General features: G+C 35.3%; 1 protein-coding gene across 9 annotated transcripts in view; it reads right to left on the bottom strand.

The window, feature by feature from the left end:
* Window positions 1,909–18,137, bottom strand: part of TDRD12 (tudor domain containing 12) — a 30,352-nt gene continuing 14,123 nt past the window's right edge. For all 9 annotated transcript variants that reach the window (XM_021408391.1, XM_021408394.1, XM_021408392.1 and 6 more), the window contains 19 exons: window positions 17,769–17,954; window positions 16,948–17,101; window positions 15,894–16,021; window positions 14,292–14,483; window positions 13,032–13,160; window positions 10,943–11,060; window positions 10,059–10,195; window positions 9,757–9,974; window positions 9,507–9,606; window positions 8,910–9,097; window positions 8,394–8,598; window positions 7,788–7,880; window positions 5,881–6,050; window positions 4,907–5,028; window positions 3,860–3,914; window positions 3,160–3,273; window positions 2,919–3,072; window positions 2,758–2,824; window positions 1,909–2,440 (listed from right to left, as the gene is read on the bottom strand). In XM_021408391.1, coding sequence (XP_021264066.1) covers window positions 2,355–2,440; window positions 2,758–2,824; window positions 2,919–3,072; window positions 3,160–3,273; window positions 3,860–3,914; window positions 4,907–5,028; window positions 5,881–6,050; window positions 7,788–7,880; window positions 8,394–8,598; window positions 8,910–9,097; window positions 9,507–9,606; window positions 9,757–9,974; window positions 10,059–10,195; window positions 10,943–11,060; window positions 13,032–13,160; window positions 14,292–14,483; window positions 15,894–16,021; window positions 16,948–17,101; window positions 17,769–17,954 — 2,616 coding nt within the window. In that variant the 3' untranslated portion in view covers window positions 1,909–2,354. The remainder of the gene's footprint in view (window positions 2,441–2,757; window positions 2,825–2,918; window positions 3,073–3,159; window positions 3,274–3,859; window positions 3,915–4,906; window positions 5,029–5,880; window positions 6,051–7,787; window positions 7,881–8,393; window positions 8,599–8,909; window positions 9,098–9,506; window positions 9,607–9,756; window positions 9,975–10,058; window positions 10,196–10,942; window positions 11,061–13,031; window positions 13,161–14,291; window positions 14,484–15,893; window positions 16,022–16,947; window positions 17,102–17,768; window positions 17,955–18,137) is intronic.

The following is an 18,137-nucleotide window of genomic DNA, read 5'->3' as shown; positions in this document are numbered from 1 at the left end:
TTCTCTGATCAAGAAACCGATGTGGTTTTGGTTAATCTCCTTTACTTACTGCTATATTCCCTCACAGTAAATGGATAAAGAACTTTCTCAAGTAATTTGCCAATATTTTGAAGTGATTAATTTAAGAAAGACTGTTTGAAATACAGAAAGGTAAGTCCTCAACAACTTTTAAGTACGCTCATTTTAAATACATAACACAAGAATGTTAAACGAATGACTTAAGGTTAGAAGTTCGTACTAATGACAGCCTAGCAAATTCAACTAAGGAAGTTTTCCATTATACTGCAGCAACAAAGAAATGAATAAAAAAACCTTATGTTCCTAGGTATCTCACTTTGCATTTACCTACACGGATGAGCAATCCCAAAAGTACATATAGTGTGATGTTTGGAGGAGATTTTGTGGTTAGAGAATCATGAAAATCTCTATATGCAGCCAAGGCAAAACAAACAAAAAAGCTCAAAAATGACCAAGAAAAGCAACAGGTAGCAAAATAAAATTCTACTTCTGTCATTACACATGAAGCATATACTTTTCTAACACTGTGTTTTGTCCTAGTCACACTGTTACTACTGCCTCTCCCAACTGACAAAAATATGACTTCAAATGAAAGAACTATAAAGTTTAGAGAAAACCAAAAAGAAATAAATTACTTTTGTATAACAAATGACTCCACCTACTACCATTCTCAAAGCTAAAAAACATACCTGATTGGGGGTGGAAAGGGAAATGATGACAGAAGCCTCAAGTCTTATTTTACAAGAAAGTGGGAAAAGCAAGCCATTTGTTCCTGTTGCATCTTGAGGGTAGAGGATATCACGCAGGCAGAGCAGGGATGGCTTCAGAACACAGAAGGAAGTATTTAATACTACTGAGTTCCTTAGTACAGGAAAAACATTAGGAATTGACATAAGCTCAAAAAGCAGGAAGTTTAAGTCCAGAGAGAACCCTGTCCTCATGAAAATCCTGATCTCACGAAAATCCTGATCAAAAATTGCCAGAAGCCAAAATAACATTTCTGGAATTTTACGTTACTTTTTTACATGGTTCTTTATATACTGGCTCTTGGTATCTGCTAAGAATGTGGGGTTAAAGACAGCTTCTGCTTTCACTTCAAGCAGAGTGCCTCACTTTTCAAACAAATGTTACAGTTTACTATGTCTATTAAAGAACCACCTTATATTTAAACAGCAGACAAGTCAGAGAAGGAAAAAAATGCACAAAGAAGGAAAACCTCCCATCCCATCACTATTTTAATGCAATTATTTGACCTTCTCCTCTTCCCATTATAAAGCAGAGCAAGACCAAAATACATTTGCATTAGTTACTCTCCTTAAGTACATTTAAAACTATGCAGCTTTGCCAGTATCTATCCTGAACACGGGCAAAGGTTATAAGCTAAGCTCAACTGTAATCAGATTCCCAATAGTATTTTTTAAACGTTTGTTAACAGTTAAAAATGCAACAAAAATTTAAGTTTCTCAAAATAAATCTGTAAAGTTAAGTTTCTATCCTAAGCCATCATATAGTTCTACTGGAGAAACTAGCATGTTTTGAAGACCTACAAATGAAAAGAGATGTACCAGTGTCATGTATTATGAATAGCTATTACATTACTATTTCAATGAGAGATTTTTTTGTGTAAAATTGTAACTGTGAAAAACTACGTACTGAAATATTACATACGGAAGTGCAAAGCCTTTGGGAAAGGCAGACAAGGTTCTGCAGAGGAGACGAGAGTTTTAGATACGTGACAGGACATGAAATAAGGAAAAGAATTCAGGAAAAGTGAAAACATGAAATTGAAAATAAACACTGAATATTCTGTCACAGTACTCATTCCACTGATGTACAGAGTTAGCTATTACAGTTACCAAACAGAACTGTATTTTATAACAAGTCAAAGTATTTCCAGTCAAAGACAGATTGCCATCTGAATTTATTCACGCAGAACCGACAAATAAGCAATTACAAAGCTGATGCTGTACACATATAAAGTTGTGGCAGAAACAATTGACTTGTCATCAGAACTTGTGAAACTCCAAAAAATTATTAACTACTGCTACCATACCAAACTCAGAAGCTCTTTAATTCAATACATATATATATTTGCACATAATCATTAAAGCCAACAATTCTGAAGACATCGGAAAAATATGTATGAAGTTATCCTGTAGAGTGTTTCTTCAGATGCTTAGAAGTAAGGACTTTGCTTACCATCTTCCTCCCAAAATTAAAGACAATTCTGCAATCTATACATTTAGATCCATCAATTCTGGGAGTAATTCTCATGCAATAGATACTACTTTGCAACGTTATCCTTAACAGAAAGAAAAAAAAGATGCATCTCCCAATTACTCATCACTTTCTGTACTACTGTCTTCTGAAGAGTCAATCAGTTCTTCCGTTACTGCAGCAGTGCAATACAGCTTTTTAGTACCTAGAAGTAATTAACAAAGCATAATATTCATAAAGTAAGACAAACCAAGAGCATCAAAACAAATGGAATTAGTCCTTCTGGCTACAGACTAAACAAAAACTCTACAAGATACTGCACTAAAATGCTTTCTTTCTATGCTACTCCGATAGAAAACAAACACTGCCTGTGGTTTGCTAGCAGACACTTTCTCAGATGCTTTCAGAGTTGAACGAGAATTATGTATATGAAATAACTCAGTATTTTGAACAAAATGTAGGTAACAAATTAGGGTGCAAACCATTTCATGCATGATAAACACTTATTTGTTCATTCCTTACCAACTGGGAAAGGGCTTTTGTCTTCAAAATCTTCCCAATGTTCGAAGTCAAAAGACACGTGAGGATTCTGTTAACAAGAAATGCAGACTGAAATATCTGAACTTAAACACAGCTAGTATGTTGGGAACATTCAGTAATTCTCAAACTCATTTCCACTTCACCTTGTTCTTCAGTAACTTGCACCATGCTCCTTTTTTCTCTTTTCTGAGGACAATAATAGCCTCTTTATCCTTAATCTCACATGCAGACTTTTCTGTAAGTATACACTGATGCAACTCCATATCAGCCAAATAAAATTTGCCCCCTGAGCAAGCACTATATTATAAAAAAGAAATTAAAAAAATTAAATGCAAGCTAGTACCCGAACTTTGTGTTTATTAAACTTAAATTTCCTAAACCTACCTGAAAATCACCTTCTCCTTAGAGAATTCACATTTATAGTCAGCTATCCTTGCTATTTTAACCTTCACTGTAACAGCCTCTTCATTTTCAAACCACTGTATTTCTGGATAAAAACTATAATAAAGTGGAGTTAGTACAAAAACAGACAATAAGCTGCCTTAAGCACAGACAGGATTCTCTCATTAGGATGCCAACAAACAGCACCTGTACACCTACTCAAACCTTAACAGTCTGACTGAACAACAATTACGGGGAAGTATGTCAGTATGCCAGTCCAGTCTGCTACAAAAGCAATGCAATCTCAATCCTTGGAGCAGCACATCTATTAGTTCAAGACTGGAGGCACTCCATTAGCTGCAACAGCCAAAGGAATAAACCGTACTGCCTCATGTAAGGACAATATCATAGTCTAATCTTGAAATTAGAAATTAACATGTATTGTCCTATCTACAGAGGAATAAGGATAATAGATTCACAGAAAAAAATGACGTGGGCCACAATTTCCTGTTGCAGACATTTACGTTACTCTACTTATACATTTTTAAAGAATATTAACACAAAGGAAAAGACAAAGCTGATTCATCTCATGAAATACCAACGTGAAGAGGCAGAAGAGCTGGAGTTACAACTTAAAGCTCAAATAGGATAGTCCTTGGTTTAAAAATGCAAGCATGGTAACAAGATCACTGAATTTTTGTACCATTTCTGCTGATGCAGGGAAGAGTCTTCTGCTTCCTTAGTTTGAGTAACACCATCTAAAAATAAGAAATTCAGGAAGATGTTTTATACTTACCAATACAAATCAGGTATTTCCAGAATACCCTAGTAACACCATAAAAATAATTTGCTAGCAATCAGATTACTATTGTAAGCATAGCTTTGGCATTTATGTCAGGTGCTTCCAACTTGGAAACATTTCATATATTTAATACTTCAAATGAAATTTCAACTAGAAAATATTGTAAGTGATATTTATTAATATCTTTTCACTTTCCAGGTCATAATAAAGGTCTTTTCAGTCTTCCAGACATAAATGTTTCAGGGATTTGTTAAACAACTAAGAGTAATATTACTACCAATTGCAGCTTGAAACATGGTGTTACTGTCACTTTACCACACACCAGGTGGAAAAAGTGATCTACGATAAACATTCCAGGATCTTGCAATTTTTTTTTCCCCTCCATCCTCAACCCTCATCTCTCCAAACTGAGATTTCAACTGAAGTCAGATCATTCTCTGTCCTCTGCGGCTAACATCAAGCCACATGCTTTTAGTCCTCTACTGACTGAATACCAAGTCCTTGAACATTAGATTAAAAGAAAAAGCTGTCTTCTACCATCCTGCATCTAGGGAATAAAAATTAAATTTCCCAGTGAACAATGCTGTTATTCACCTCAGATTTTCCAACACATTTTAATTTCTTCCAATGCTATGGCCTTTGACCACATAATGTTGATCCTCTCCTTGGTAGTTATTTCCTGCTCAGGCATTCCGGAGCCAAAAAAATTCTGAGTATTTCAAAGACAGCGAATTCCCAAAATAGTAAGACAGCTATATTAACATGGCTTATCCACACAGTATCTGCAGACTGCTAACTAGGAGGTAGTTGTGACTTACTCTAAATATTAGCTATGTGGTACTGTTCTGTGTACTTAGAGAAATCTACATATGACTTTTCAGTTAACATGTAGGTGCTTAACTTGAGTGGAAGTCCTACAAGTTCTCAGTAAATTATGAGAATGCTTACCACACAGATGATTCCCCACAGCCATTTTAGAAGAATTACAGTTTTCAGAAGAATTTCCCTGTACGGACATGTTCTGCAGTTCAGACACATTCTCAGGACTAGCTGTATCCTCCTTTACACTTCTGAACACAGGAAAACATACTTTTAAAAATAAAAGGTTTAAAAACATTAAATATTCAAAGGATTCCTAATTAGAGTTGGAAATCCTATTCAAGTTTTTAATTTTAACATATATACAAAATAGCACAGAACTTCTAAAATGCATTTCTAGCGATCCATAAATCTCACCACAGGGTTAACGAAGTTCAGTAACACAGTAAGTGTTTATGCAGTAATCCAAGGTTGAATAACATCCAAAACTCTGATGGTAGCTTATTTCCTTTGAACAATAATAATAAAAAAATCTGTGTGTATATATGTGTGTGTCTCTCTCCCTCTCACGACAAACAGAACAAAAAGCAACTAAGCAAATTATGGTCTTAATTTTAGCTGGGATTTAATTGTTTTCTTCACTATCTGGTACGATGTTGTATTTTAGTTCTAGGACAAAAACAATCACACACCAATGTTTCCAGTTGCTGCTAAGCAGTGTTGTACAGAGCCAAGGCCATTCTCAAAGAGCCCAAGGAGCTGTGAGGGGAACAAAGTTCTGACAGCTGACTTGAACTGGCCAAAGGAATATTCCGTACAATGACACCATGCAGAAGGAGTTTTGAAGGGGGGAGGAGGGAGAGTTAATCCCTCCCTCTTCCATTGCTTGGGAAGGTAGCTTGGCATGGGTCATGGGCTGGTGAGCTTGTGCATCACTAATTATATACTTTTATACATACACACCCGTATTTATGATAATAATTATCTCTATATTATAGATATTATATCTATACTGTCTATTATTATACTCTACAACGAATAATGTACATATCCAGTTATTTTCCTAGTAAAACATTAGCTGAAAATAATTTGGAAACACTCACAAAGGCTCCAAATTCTTCATGTGACTTAATACCTTCACATGCTCATACAACTTCTGAAGCTGCGATATATGTTCTGGATTATCAGTTCCCAGACCCGTAGACAAAATCTCAGATCGCACGCTGTATTCATTGACACACACCTTCAAATCTGGAAGCCTGGTAACCCGGACCTTGAATTACAAAATGTACTAAATGAAAACTACAGCTCAGATTGCATCTCTCCAACTCTAAGCTTATTCTTTAGCTAAAAACTGTAGACATATTTACCATATGAATACTCAGAAACGAAGGGGCATAACGTTTGTTTTCAAAATATCAGATTATTTTTAATTACAGTAATTGCTCAAATAACCAATAGCTAGTCTCATCTAAAAGAACCAATCTGGTAATTAAGTTGAATAATTCTAGAACCGATTCCAGAAATTACAACCAAAATATACACCATATAGTTACAACTACTTCTCTGGGTCCCTCAGTTTAAGGAGGGGAACAAAAAAAAAAGCTAGAAATCAAGAGGAAAAGTTGAGATGTCATACCAGAAAGGAAGTACAGAAGAAAATTATTCAGAAATATTTTCTCTTTCCATTTGATTTTTCAGTTAATTGAATGGACAGGAAAATAAAGCACAACACATTTCAAAGTGAGAAATAGCCTAGTGTACTCTTGAGCAGAACCAAAACAACCAAAAAAAAAACCAAACACATCACGATCCTGACATACGAGGAGGCCCTTCTGATCAACTTCTTCTCAATGTACAAGAAGATTCTGCAACTTCTGAGCTCTGTTTGATAGCAATTCTTCATAGAACTTCCAGCTCTTAAAACTATTTTTGACACAGACAACACGAGTTTGTTTACACCATTAGTAAAGGCATAAAAAACACCTGATTTTTCTGATTTTTTTTTTTTTTGGCTCACTATCACCTTCCAGTCAGTACTTCCAGCACAGATTCTTGCTCCGGTCCAGTCCAGCAATTCTTATGGACCAGGAAATTGACAGAAAAATACAAACATGGCACTAATCTCAACATGCTACCTTCAGGAAAATTAAAAAGTCAGTTTGACAGAAACAATAACTTCATCACATCTGATTACTGAAATGACACAGCATAACAAAAACAAAAGCCTTAATATCTTAAATGTCAGAACTGCAGTCTTTATATCCAATTGATTGTTAAGGGATTGCTTCTGGATGGTGACAAAAATTCCATTTCATAAATTCCATTTACGAAAAATGCATACAACTCTGTCTACTTGTTTTCCACAAGACCAAGAAATCATCCAGATGTTAGCAGAAGTGTAAAAAAACCAAAAAACCTCACAGAAAAAAGAGCTCTCATTCTTCCTATCCTAATGAAAAAATTTAATGGAAAAAAACATTTAAAGGCTTTTTCTAAACTGCAGGAAAAAAACCAACAAACTGGCTACAGGGCTGCAAGAAAAGAAAAAAAGTAATTTAAAAAGATCATCATATCTGAAAGTTATCAGCAACTATATCACTGAATAAAAAACAACAAAATCATAATAGAACTAGTTACACAATGATCAGTCATTCTCAGCGTGAACAAGTGGCACCTTCCTTTTTGTCCCACTCCAAGCTGGTACAAGAATCAGAAGAGACAGTAAAGGATTAGAAATATAATCGGAATAAACTAAGCCTAGTGCAAGAGGTCTTAGATACTTGGAAGCAATCTCAGAGTATATCCACCTGGACTAGATATCCAGATGGCTTCTTAGTACATCCAGTGATAGGCTGTACACAGCCTTCCAGTATTTCAGTCCTCAGTGACACACAAATAACACCAATTAAAATCAAAATAGGAATCAACAGAAGGACAGATATGAATGAATGTTCTTGTTATAAAGGAGCATTGTTAGAAACTTGTAACTCAACAATACTATACGCACCATCGGGTCAATCCAAACCGTGTTTCCTAAAGTAAGTACCACTTTTGCTTCATGTGGCTTTCTTTCAATTTTCTGATGGATATAATGAGTTACCTAGGGAAAACAAAACAGTGTCTTTGAAACGTACAGCAACATAAATTGGCACTGACATAAATTCAATTATTTTCAATTATAATGAAAATCTCGAGCTTAACAATGATAATAGTAATCACTAAATAAAAACTGTATTTTGAGTAAACTAATGAAACACTAAAACCACCATCAATTGTGTTTGCATATCATCCTGTCAGCAGAAGAATATGCAAACAGGTCTATTTAGAGGCTGCTCCTCTCCCTACATATTTAACAGTAGCAATAACTTGTTCTGGAAGAAGTCATTTAAATCATATGATAAATTCCACAATTTCACTATTTTTCTTAGTCTACAAAATAGTAAAGTTAGCTTCTTAGAATCAAGCCCACTATCAGTTATTCATTGATAACACTAATAAACAATGAAATGGATATCTAAAATTCACAGTTCATAACTGTTCTCTTACAGAAAATAAACACACACAAATTAAAGAACTTGAGGAAAACACTATGAAAGAAATCACTGACTATTACCCTTGGGTTCCATTCACTGTCATTATCAATGGGTTTAACTCTACAAACTATAAATTCCATAGCCTGAGGTGGCAGATGCTGAAATCTTGCAGGTAAGTGAAGAAGCTGAGAGCTCTGAACTTGTCTAGTTCTGCCTTCATCTATGTATTTAATTTCCATGTCCAAGAATAAATCTTCTTTCGAAGAAGTCTCTACCACCTGAACCCTTCACAGAGTGGAAGAAAACAATATTTATATAATCGGTTTTAAGAAGTTTTCATCTCCTTGTTACAAAAAGTAGAAAATTCACAGTAAAGTATCGAACTCTGGTTGTGGGTATGTTTGTATTTTTCATCTGGCAAATCAAGCATTATGTGTTTTTTTCATTTCTTTGTTTTAAAGACTGATTTGAACACAGCAGTCATTTCTTGCTGGTTTTGGAACATGGTGTGGTGGTGGGTGTTTTTTTAAATTAAGCATTATACATATTAAATAAATGTTCAAAGTATACATGAATAAATGAAAAAACATTCTCACCTGTGAAAGACCGTTTCCTCACAGAATCCATACAAAGCTAGCTTCTCTACCTTTTGAACAGCAACTCTATTACTAGCCTCCTTAAAATACCCATTCATTTCTTCAGCAAGAATGGCATATTGATCCTTTTGTTTATCTACTATACGACCAAAGTAGTTCGTTGCATTTACAATGTGGAGAGGCAGTACCTGAAAGCAAAAAATAAGCTGAGGGGCAGGGACAGAAGGATGATTATTTCTGAAATGAACAAGATGTGTATACAGATATACAGGAATAAACAAAACATAAACCCTCTTCCCATAGAAAGCTAGGATAAACACTCATCAACAACACAGGAGAAAATCAGACGCCAAGTCTGAATTACCTGCAAAACAATTTCAGTTCAAACTAAGAATATAGAGAAAATCTGGCATACTTTATGCTGCAACCCCTTCAACAGACAGATGACAAAAGCTAAAACAAAAAATATTCTAGAAACACAATATACGTATTACAAAAGTATAATGTAATTTGAAAAAAAATAAGTAAAATAGCTGCTTCAGCATAGAAGACCTGCCTTCTTAGTACCCAAGACCAAGAAAAATAAAAACAACTTACTGTCACATATCCAGATGTTTGTATAGTTTTATCTGGCATATTCTGGAGCATGTCTATTTGTAAATCAATCTGATGACGGTCTGGACACACTGCTCTATTCCTACATAATAAAAAAACATGAGCAAAATCTGATCTGAACAGACGTATCCAACAGCATAGTTTATGAAGAAAGTAGATGCAGTCATTATTCAGAGCATACACTTGCGCAAGAAGGAATAATGAACTTCAGGAAAACTTAGTATGTTCTTACTTGCAAGTCCCAAACATTTTAAGATAGGTGCACAACGGCCTTGCAAACTTCTTTTTTTCTTCAGCTTCTAACACCTTGGCCAGAAAACCACTCAGTTCTGGTGGAATGTGAGCTTCAGCACGCTCCAAATAGTGCAGGATCCCAACAGTATGGCACTCACTGTTTTCTGTTAGCATTATGACTGACCTTGCCTGTCGATGGTCCCGATCAGATGAATCCTAAAAACATGTATTCTTCAGCTTTTATTTATCCCCTATTTAATTATCTCATGTTAATATTAATTTGTTGAAATTCACTCAAACCTTTATCACATTATGGAAGTTGTCAGACATGTTGTATAGACGTTGACCAAAGATTGTTGGAGAAGAAGGAAAACTGAAATGTATCACACAAGATGCATCTGTAATTTCCAAGAACTGCATGCAGTCATCTGTAAGAACTGAACACATGGTTTATACGTAAGATAACTGGCATATCTGAGGCATGTGAAGCAGTACATCACATTTGCAATGGCTACTTTCTCCTCCTCATCCACTGACTTAAACAAAGGTAAGGTCTTCTCCCTATACAGATTCATAAGATACTTAATTTTTTCAATAAACACATTTCTGAAGTATATGGAACACGATATCACATCACCTCTAGTTCAATTCTGCATCTTGTAACAGTATCAATGAGGAAATAGCATAGGCCACAGACAAATATTTCAGTAGAGTAAGACTGAAAACGTTTCTAGTAATGCAGAAATGCTAACATCTTTGTTTAAATCTATGGATCGGATATAATTAAGTCAACCTTCTTGCTCTGACATATAAAAAGGAGAAAATTACATTTAAGACTAGGTAAGAGTCTTTGCTATTGCAAGCAACTCAAAAAATAAAAACTCTCCCAGAGCATAAGGGAAACAATTATGCTATGACTTCAGAGATTATAAATTTCAAACTGAAAATATCCTCTGCCTTAGCAAATGATCACAAAACCTTGAAAGTTCTCTGAAAGTGCTAGTGGTTCTCATATAGAGAAAAAATATATTAGAATAGATGTAGCACTAACAAATAGATAACTGAAAGTAATTTGTACAGAACTGACCTTGCAAAGTGAAGAGAATCTAATATAATTATTTAATGTAGAACGTAAGTCACCATGGAGAAATAAACAGACAACTAGAAAACAAGAAGATACTCACCTAACACAACATGACTGCCATTGCTATAGCTTTTTGTCCAATGCTCTAAGAAACACTTGAAATTGAACTCCATTTCTTTATGTATTTTGAAGGCAAATATTGAGTTGCTCTTCAGTGCCTGATGACAAAATAGAAATGTTATGTTCTTCCAATACAGTAATAACTGCTCTAAGAAACCCTAATAATTTATCTTAGTATCTGGCATTCCCTTGCTAATATAAAGAACTAAGGGCAAATGGAGAAAATAGTGAAGTTCTTAGATTGTTTACATAAAAAATACTGAAGATGAAGGTTACTGATATCCTGCACAAAGCAAAAACTATTAAAGTTGGCAACTGTATGGAATTAATACTTAAGTTTTTTTGTATGTCATTTAAGATATGCAAAGTTGGTATATATAAAGATTTTATATAAAAGATTACTAAAATCTTTCTCTAAAAACAAACACTTCTGTGTTAGCACTGACAAATACAACTTTTTCCCCTTTTTCTTTTAAGTGGTGGTATTTCTAAAGGGAGTGGTTCTGATACACTTGAAGAAATTTAACCCTCAGACATTCAAAGAAACATGCTACAGTCACAAGGCAAACTTGTTACTGTTAACACTCTTCAAATACAGAGTAACCACACAGTAAGAATCCTTTAAAGGGCACAAGATCTACTCCTGCTTCCAGAAGAGAATATAATTCTGTGTTTCAGGGTTGACATACGTATTCCTATAAGGTAAGAACAGTCTAGGCATACACCCTTTTGCTGTCCCCACCCTTGAAATTACAGCTAAAGGCTTTCATTCTAATATCTTCATAGCCTGTCTCTTCCACTAATCTCCATCATCCTGTCCAGCACTGCTTCATAACACTTGTTTCCCAGTAAAATCAGACAGAACTACTCTCTTACTTCATACTGTTTGAGCAGCAAAGAGACAAAGTATAGAAGGTATCTTTAGTTTTCTATTGCTATCCATTGCCACGTTATTTGAAGAAAGAAAAATGCAAGAAAATTCCTCCTTAGTCTCCACCTCTGCAATGCCAAGTACACAACTGTAGAACAAAAGGTTTAAATCCGTAACATGTTTTGCATAAGTAGTTTTGAAGCAGTTTTCTGCCAGTTTTTAAACACACAGCAACAAAAAGCATTACTTCAACTCAGAGTCTTCTGCAATTTCCATAATTCCACAGTAAAAAGCAACACATCTAACTTCTTAGCATTGTGGCTTAAGTTTTCTTCCCCTTCAACCACTCTTGTAAACAATTACATTAAGTCATTAAAATTAAATGACAGAACTTCTACCAAGAAAAAAAAGCCAGCTAGATTCATCTGAACCAAGAGACAGGTCAGTTAGAAACTTAGTAAAGAACGAATTCATTCTCTGTAGTACATCCCTGGCAGTTATACTTCATCCCAGTCAGCAGAAAGGCAGGACTCAAGGTATTTTTGAGCAGAAATAATTAACTTATAATTCTCCAAGGGCTCCCCCAAAAGTAACACCTCCTATTTTATTATGCTGGCCCACAATGTCAGAGGTAGATGCTGGTCATATGGCAGTAGAATGTGGACCTCCCCACTTCCATTCTGTCCCACGGCATCAATACGTTACAGACAGCAGCAGAGGGGCAGTTTGACAAGATGGCACCTGGCATGGAAGCACAAATGAAGCAAAGGTGTGGAACTTGATTCCCTCACACAGAAAAACTCGCACCCATTGATGCTCATCAGTGCTTGCTGAACGCTTATGGAGACCAAACAGTGGACATCAGCACAGTGAGGAGGTGGGTAGTGCTTTTCAGCAATGGTGACAGTGGGTCACCTCTCCTGCAGCAGATTTTCACAAGCACAGCATGCAGGCTGATCATCGCTGGCAGAAATATACGGCTGATGGCGGCGACTACGTTGAAAAATAGTGTTTTGTGGCTGAGAATTTGCTCTCTGTGTTGTTATACACTTTCTATCTGTTGTAGTTTCCACGGAAATAAATAGGAAGGATTACTTTCACAGCAACCTACATACAGAAGCTAAGTATTTAAACTTGATGTATCTTAACAATTAAAGAAGGCTGCACTTATACATAAATTTAGGTACTTTGTTGTTACCTTATGTACTGTTTCTACTTCATCTACGGAATTTGTGAAAACCAGCACCTTCTGAAGATTATTAGGGGTGAAATCCAATATTTTGAGTAACACAGCAGTTCTCTCACTGCTCACACAATACTGCACAACCTAGAAATTGATATAAAATAGATGCCTGAAAATTAATACAATCTATACATATTTTACTACATTTTTCCTTTGAATGAGTACTGTGCATTCTTATATAATATGGCCTAAATCACGATAGTAAAGGTAAATGGTTGCTCTTAAATTTAAGAGAAAATACAATTCTCACAGAGATAAACTTCCAACAGCTTCCAGAAGAATATATTCACATCAGAATTAAAATCCTGTATTTAAGCATTTGAAAAAATGCTCCATTAAAATTACAGCTATGATTTTTCACTCATTCAGTTTTAAATAATTTTTCAATTGAACTTTGGCATTTTCAAGTACCACTAAAAAAAAAATCTTAATTTTTTAAGATTTTTAATTAAGACCTAAACAATCCAAAAAGCATGCTGCACTCCTGGCAATACTTCTATTAAATAAAGCATCAAAATACTGACAGTTTCATTTCTGCTTAACCATTTATTAGACTTCTCACAGGAAGGGATGTGTTCTTTAATTTCAGACTTAGAATACCTAATGTTTCAAGTTTCTCAAAACTTTCAATTCTAAACTATTTTTAGCAGCAGAATTCAGGCTGTACTTAAAACCTTTTATATTATTATTCTTAAAGGCTCCACTGGATTTACCAGCAATTAAATTAACAAGCACCTCTAAGAGCTCTCAATATCTTAAGATTTAAAAAAAAGTAAGTTTTTCGCTGCATGGCATACCACAGTGAAAGTGTTTTTTTAGTAGCTGTATTTTAGGAAAAATTGCCTTGTAGTTCTGCCACTCACAATCAACCAGTACAAGATCTTCCCAATTTTTTTTGTCACAAACTATACGGTTTGCAATTACATAAAATTCAGACTCATTTGCATTACAGTGGACAGCTGAGGGAATATCTTCACCTCAGTGCTAGAAAGAAACTTAAATCACATTCAGCTAATGCAGAGATTATTTTGTGTGTGTTTCTCAAGAACCACCTCAGTTCATGTGGGAGGTACACCTGAGCAACCCAAATCACAATTCCAGCACTACCCAGTCAAAACAAACAAAAAACCAGGCAGCTATGTATACTGAACTTGATCATTATAAACAACAGAATATATTAGTTAACAAATAATGACATCATCTCCAAGTTTTTACCTGTTGCACATTTCCATAAATGGAAGCTTCTTCCAAAGCTGTTATCACAATGTAAGGATCATTCATGAACTCCTTTATTAAGCTTCCTATATGCTTATTCCACTGAGTTCCAACAGCAATAATTTGATGTGGCGAATACTTCCATTCCTCAGTAATGAGGTTTTTCTTGTAGTAATCTAATATAATAAAAACCTGTAAAACAAAAAAAATTTACAATCTTATTCCATCCCGAGTCTGTAAAAGCAGCAGAATACTCTGTTCTTCCTGACACAAAAACTCCACACCACCAAACCAACAAAACTCAAGTTTTATATCCCGAAACAAAGTTTGTGGTTTGCGCACTTTCACCCTATTATTTGAACACCTTCAGAAGCAAGAAGAAAGTGAGAAGAGAACATGAAGAAATTGCGTGCACATGCATACAAACAAACCTACACCCTCTCTCAAACTGATGGCATTAATTGATCACGGATAATACCTCTAAGAACCAAAGAAGCTAAGTCATTTACAAAAAATTCTACTAGAAAATAGAAGAATAATCCAATGTTGCAGGTCAACAGGACCTTGATAAAAAAATCACCTTAAGACAGGAACTGTTATTCGAAGGCTAGGAAGATGCATATACAACCTAATCAGCTGGTAACTTAATGCTATTCCTCTTCCAGGATTCTGAGAACACTGGGATCAGCTTCTCCTTGCCTACAGTGACAGCAAGGCCCAGGAGAAGTCATTTTGATTACTTCTGACTGTAGTCATTCACTTCCGCCTCGCTTTACAAAAACTAAGGAGCTTACCTTAACTAAGGAGGAGAGTGCTCTTGAACTACAACTGTTCATGACATCTGATAGAAACATTATGACAACTGATAAGAAGGAAAACAAAGTTCCTTACAGATAGATAATGCAAATCTTGAAAGGAGATTAAAGATTCCTACAATGAAGGTACTGCTACCAAACTGAAAACAATCCAAACGTTTCCGAGTCCACTCAGAGCAAGTGAAGAAAGCATAATGGTGCAGTGGCAAGAAGCAAGACAAGACAGATTTCTAAATAATAATTAAAAAACCCAACCAGAAAATAAAATGAAAACCAAAGGAAGTTAGATTAATAGATGTAATGCTATAATGCGATGGAAAACACAGCAATGATAGCAGGGTAGCAAATTCTCAGGCTGCAGCAAGCAAGGATAAGCCCAAATGCAGCAGCTGCGGACACAAAGTAAAGAAGGCCTCAGGTAGGCAGGGATCTCCAGTGAGATACCCTTACCTCCACTGCCAACCCTTAAATGAGGGCTGGGAAGGGGTGGATCCTGGCCCTACACCTTCCAGAGCTCCCCTGGGTTGGCCCTAATCACTGGTTCAGACCATGACTTAGCATTTCTACTACAACAGACTATAAGACTATAAATATATTTTTCCAGTGTTTCAGTCTACCAGAAATACATATACAATTCTATTTTTCTTTTTAATTCCTTCATCTTTTCAAAACTCTGCCAATGGGGTAGAAGAAAGCTGGCATCTGCATTGCCATCCACTATCTTCAACACTGCGAGGGGCACTAGAACTGAAAGGCATTTTACCATCAGAATGCACAACCCATTTACCTCTTCAGCAGCTTCAGAGAACAGTACTTCAATTTCATCCAAAATAAGATGGCAGAGTCTACAAAACAATAAAAGGTGATATTCATACAATCTCAGGAGGCTATATGGTGTAGTCACAATTATTTCACCTACAAGTTAGAGGAAAAAGCTGTTAGTATTTTTAATTTGTAACTTCAAAGAATACAAGTAAAAACATTGAAGGGCACAACAAGACCACTAGACAATCTCTTAAGGTACCCTTCTCTAACCTGTATGATTCTACATATACTCAGGGACAATAAGATAATGAAACATTTCTGTAATGGGGCAGTTAAGATGTCCACTCTTATATGTCAAACCTCAAGTAATGTAAAGAAAATCTATTTCTGCTCCTTAATACTAAGTGCCAGGAAGTTACAGAATTTTAGAAAATGTGAGAAGCCTGAACATAACAAGTTAATGAAGTAGGATGCCATTTCATTTTCCAATAAGGTAACAGACTTCAGGAAAAGAAAACTTCAGAAGCAGACATGCAGAATTTAAATGTTTAACTACTTACAAGAGCAGCCTCCCCATTAGAAAATAAAAAAAAAGGTATCAAACACACATTGTAACTTAAACACACAACCCTGATGCGTGTAAACATACAAACAGGTTTTAAGGCATCTTAATCCAGGCACTTAAACTTAATAAGGGGTGTAAAAACAGATGCTCGGGTATCTACAAAAAGCTATTACAAATTTAGTTTTAAAACAATCATGGCCATGATCAGTCCTAATATGGTATAATCTTCATGAAATCCCTACTGCTAACCTGGCGAAAATGTAATTATTAAGGAGTTCATTAAAAAAAAAAAAAGACATGGAGGTTGTAAAACAACCTTAATACAATTTACTGTTAAATAGTACCACTGAACTTCACACATATCGCTATGGAGTTACAGCATTAAAGAGACAGTATCATCAATTTATAAATAAGTAACTTAATTATTAATTACTTCTTTCACAATTTCCTGACATTAAGACAGCCCACATTGTTTCCAAGCATAATTAAGAAAATAAAAAAGCACTCTTACATCCTTGGATTTTCACTGCTTCAGCTTCTTCTTTTTTCTTCCCAAGTAATATCAACACTGGATGAAGCAGTCTGGAGCATCTGCTGTATTTTTTCAGTAACTCAAAAACAATCTGTGCCTTCCTCCAGCCAGGACATAAAATAAGCACCAGCGGCTACATGCGTACACACACAATTTACATCGTATTACTTACAACCCTCAACTTTTATCTAGAGCTGTACTATTCCAACATTTAGGGCAAAGATAAAGCCTGAAAAACATGCCTTTAAGAGTTTCCAAGACTAGACTTTTAGTACTGCATCATCTAATAAACGCAGATGTTACAGATCCAAGGAATCATTTGCCAGGTTACCTTGAGACAAGAAGGACGCATGCAGTAACTAGCATAAAAAGTCTCAAAATTTAATAGCAGCCTCATCCGATCTTACTCAGGCTGCACTACATCATCTCCACAGAAGACCCTTACAACTTCAATAGTTCTATGCTTCTGTGATCTAATACAAGTTAGAGAACAATTTTCATTATTTCAAACAGCTAATACAGATATGAACTCAGTGAAAACAGACTAACCTTGTAAAAATAGAGCTTAAATATCAAAGCGATGCAACAATAATCACTTGTTAAGTATTGATATTTCTTTGACTGCTACATCCATGAAGTCCAACTGTGTAAGCTTTTATGCAGAGGACTTATATAAACTGGCAAACTTCATCAAGATCACATTAGATACATACATTTTAGATATCTACTATTTTTTGCATTATTATACTACATCTGCACTTCAGAACAGAAAATCTGATAGTACTTTAACATATACATACACCATTTCTTTTCGGCAAGGCTTTGTAGCAGCTTTCCACTTGCAAGAAAGCAAGAACCGGTGGAATATATAAGAAAGGGTCATTTCCTTGATACGAGATGGCAACTACGTCACATCCTCGAGCTACTGCTGGCCAACAGTAAGATTCTGTGAAATTAGGGCCTAAAAACTTTTCCTGAGCAAGTTCCTAAAGAATGAGATATTAAGAGTTCCATGTGAAAACAGTGTACCAATATATTTCCAAAACCAGACAAAACATGGAGTGTTTTAAGAGCTTTTTGATTCATTTCATAATAAAGATCCTAAACACACAATATGACAAAAATGAGTTAAATTACTATATTAAAATGACATGACTGATGCTAATACA

This window comes from Numida meleagris, chromosome 10, assembly GCF_002078875.1.
Source record: "Numida meleagris isolate 19003 breed g44 Domestic line chromosome 10, NumMel1.0, whole genome shotgun sequence".
Lineage (NCBI taxonomy): Eukaryota > Metazoa > Chordata > Aves > Galliformes > Numididae > Numida > Numida meleagris.
This window is presented reverse-complemented; position numbering and strand designations above follow the sequence as displayed.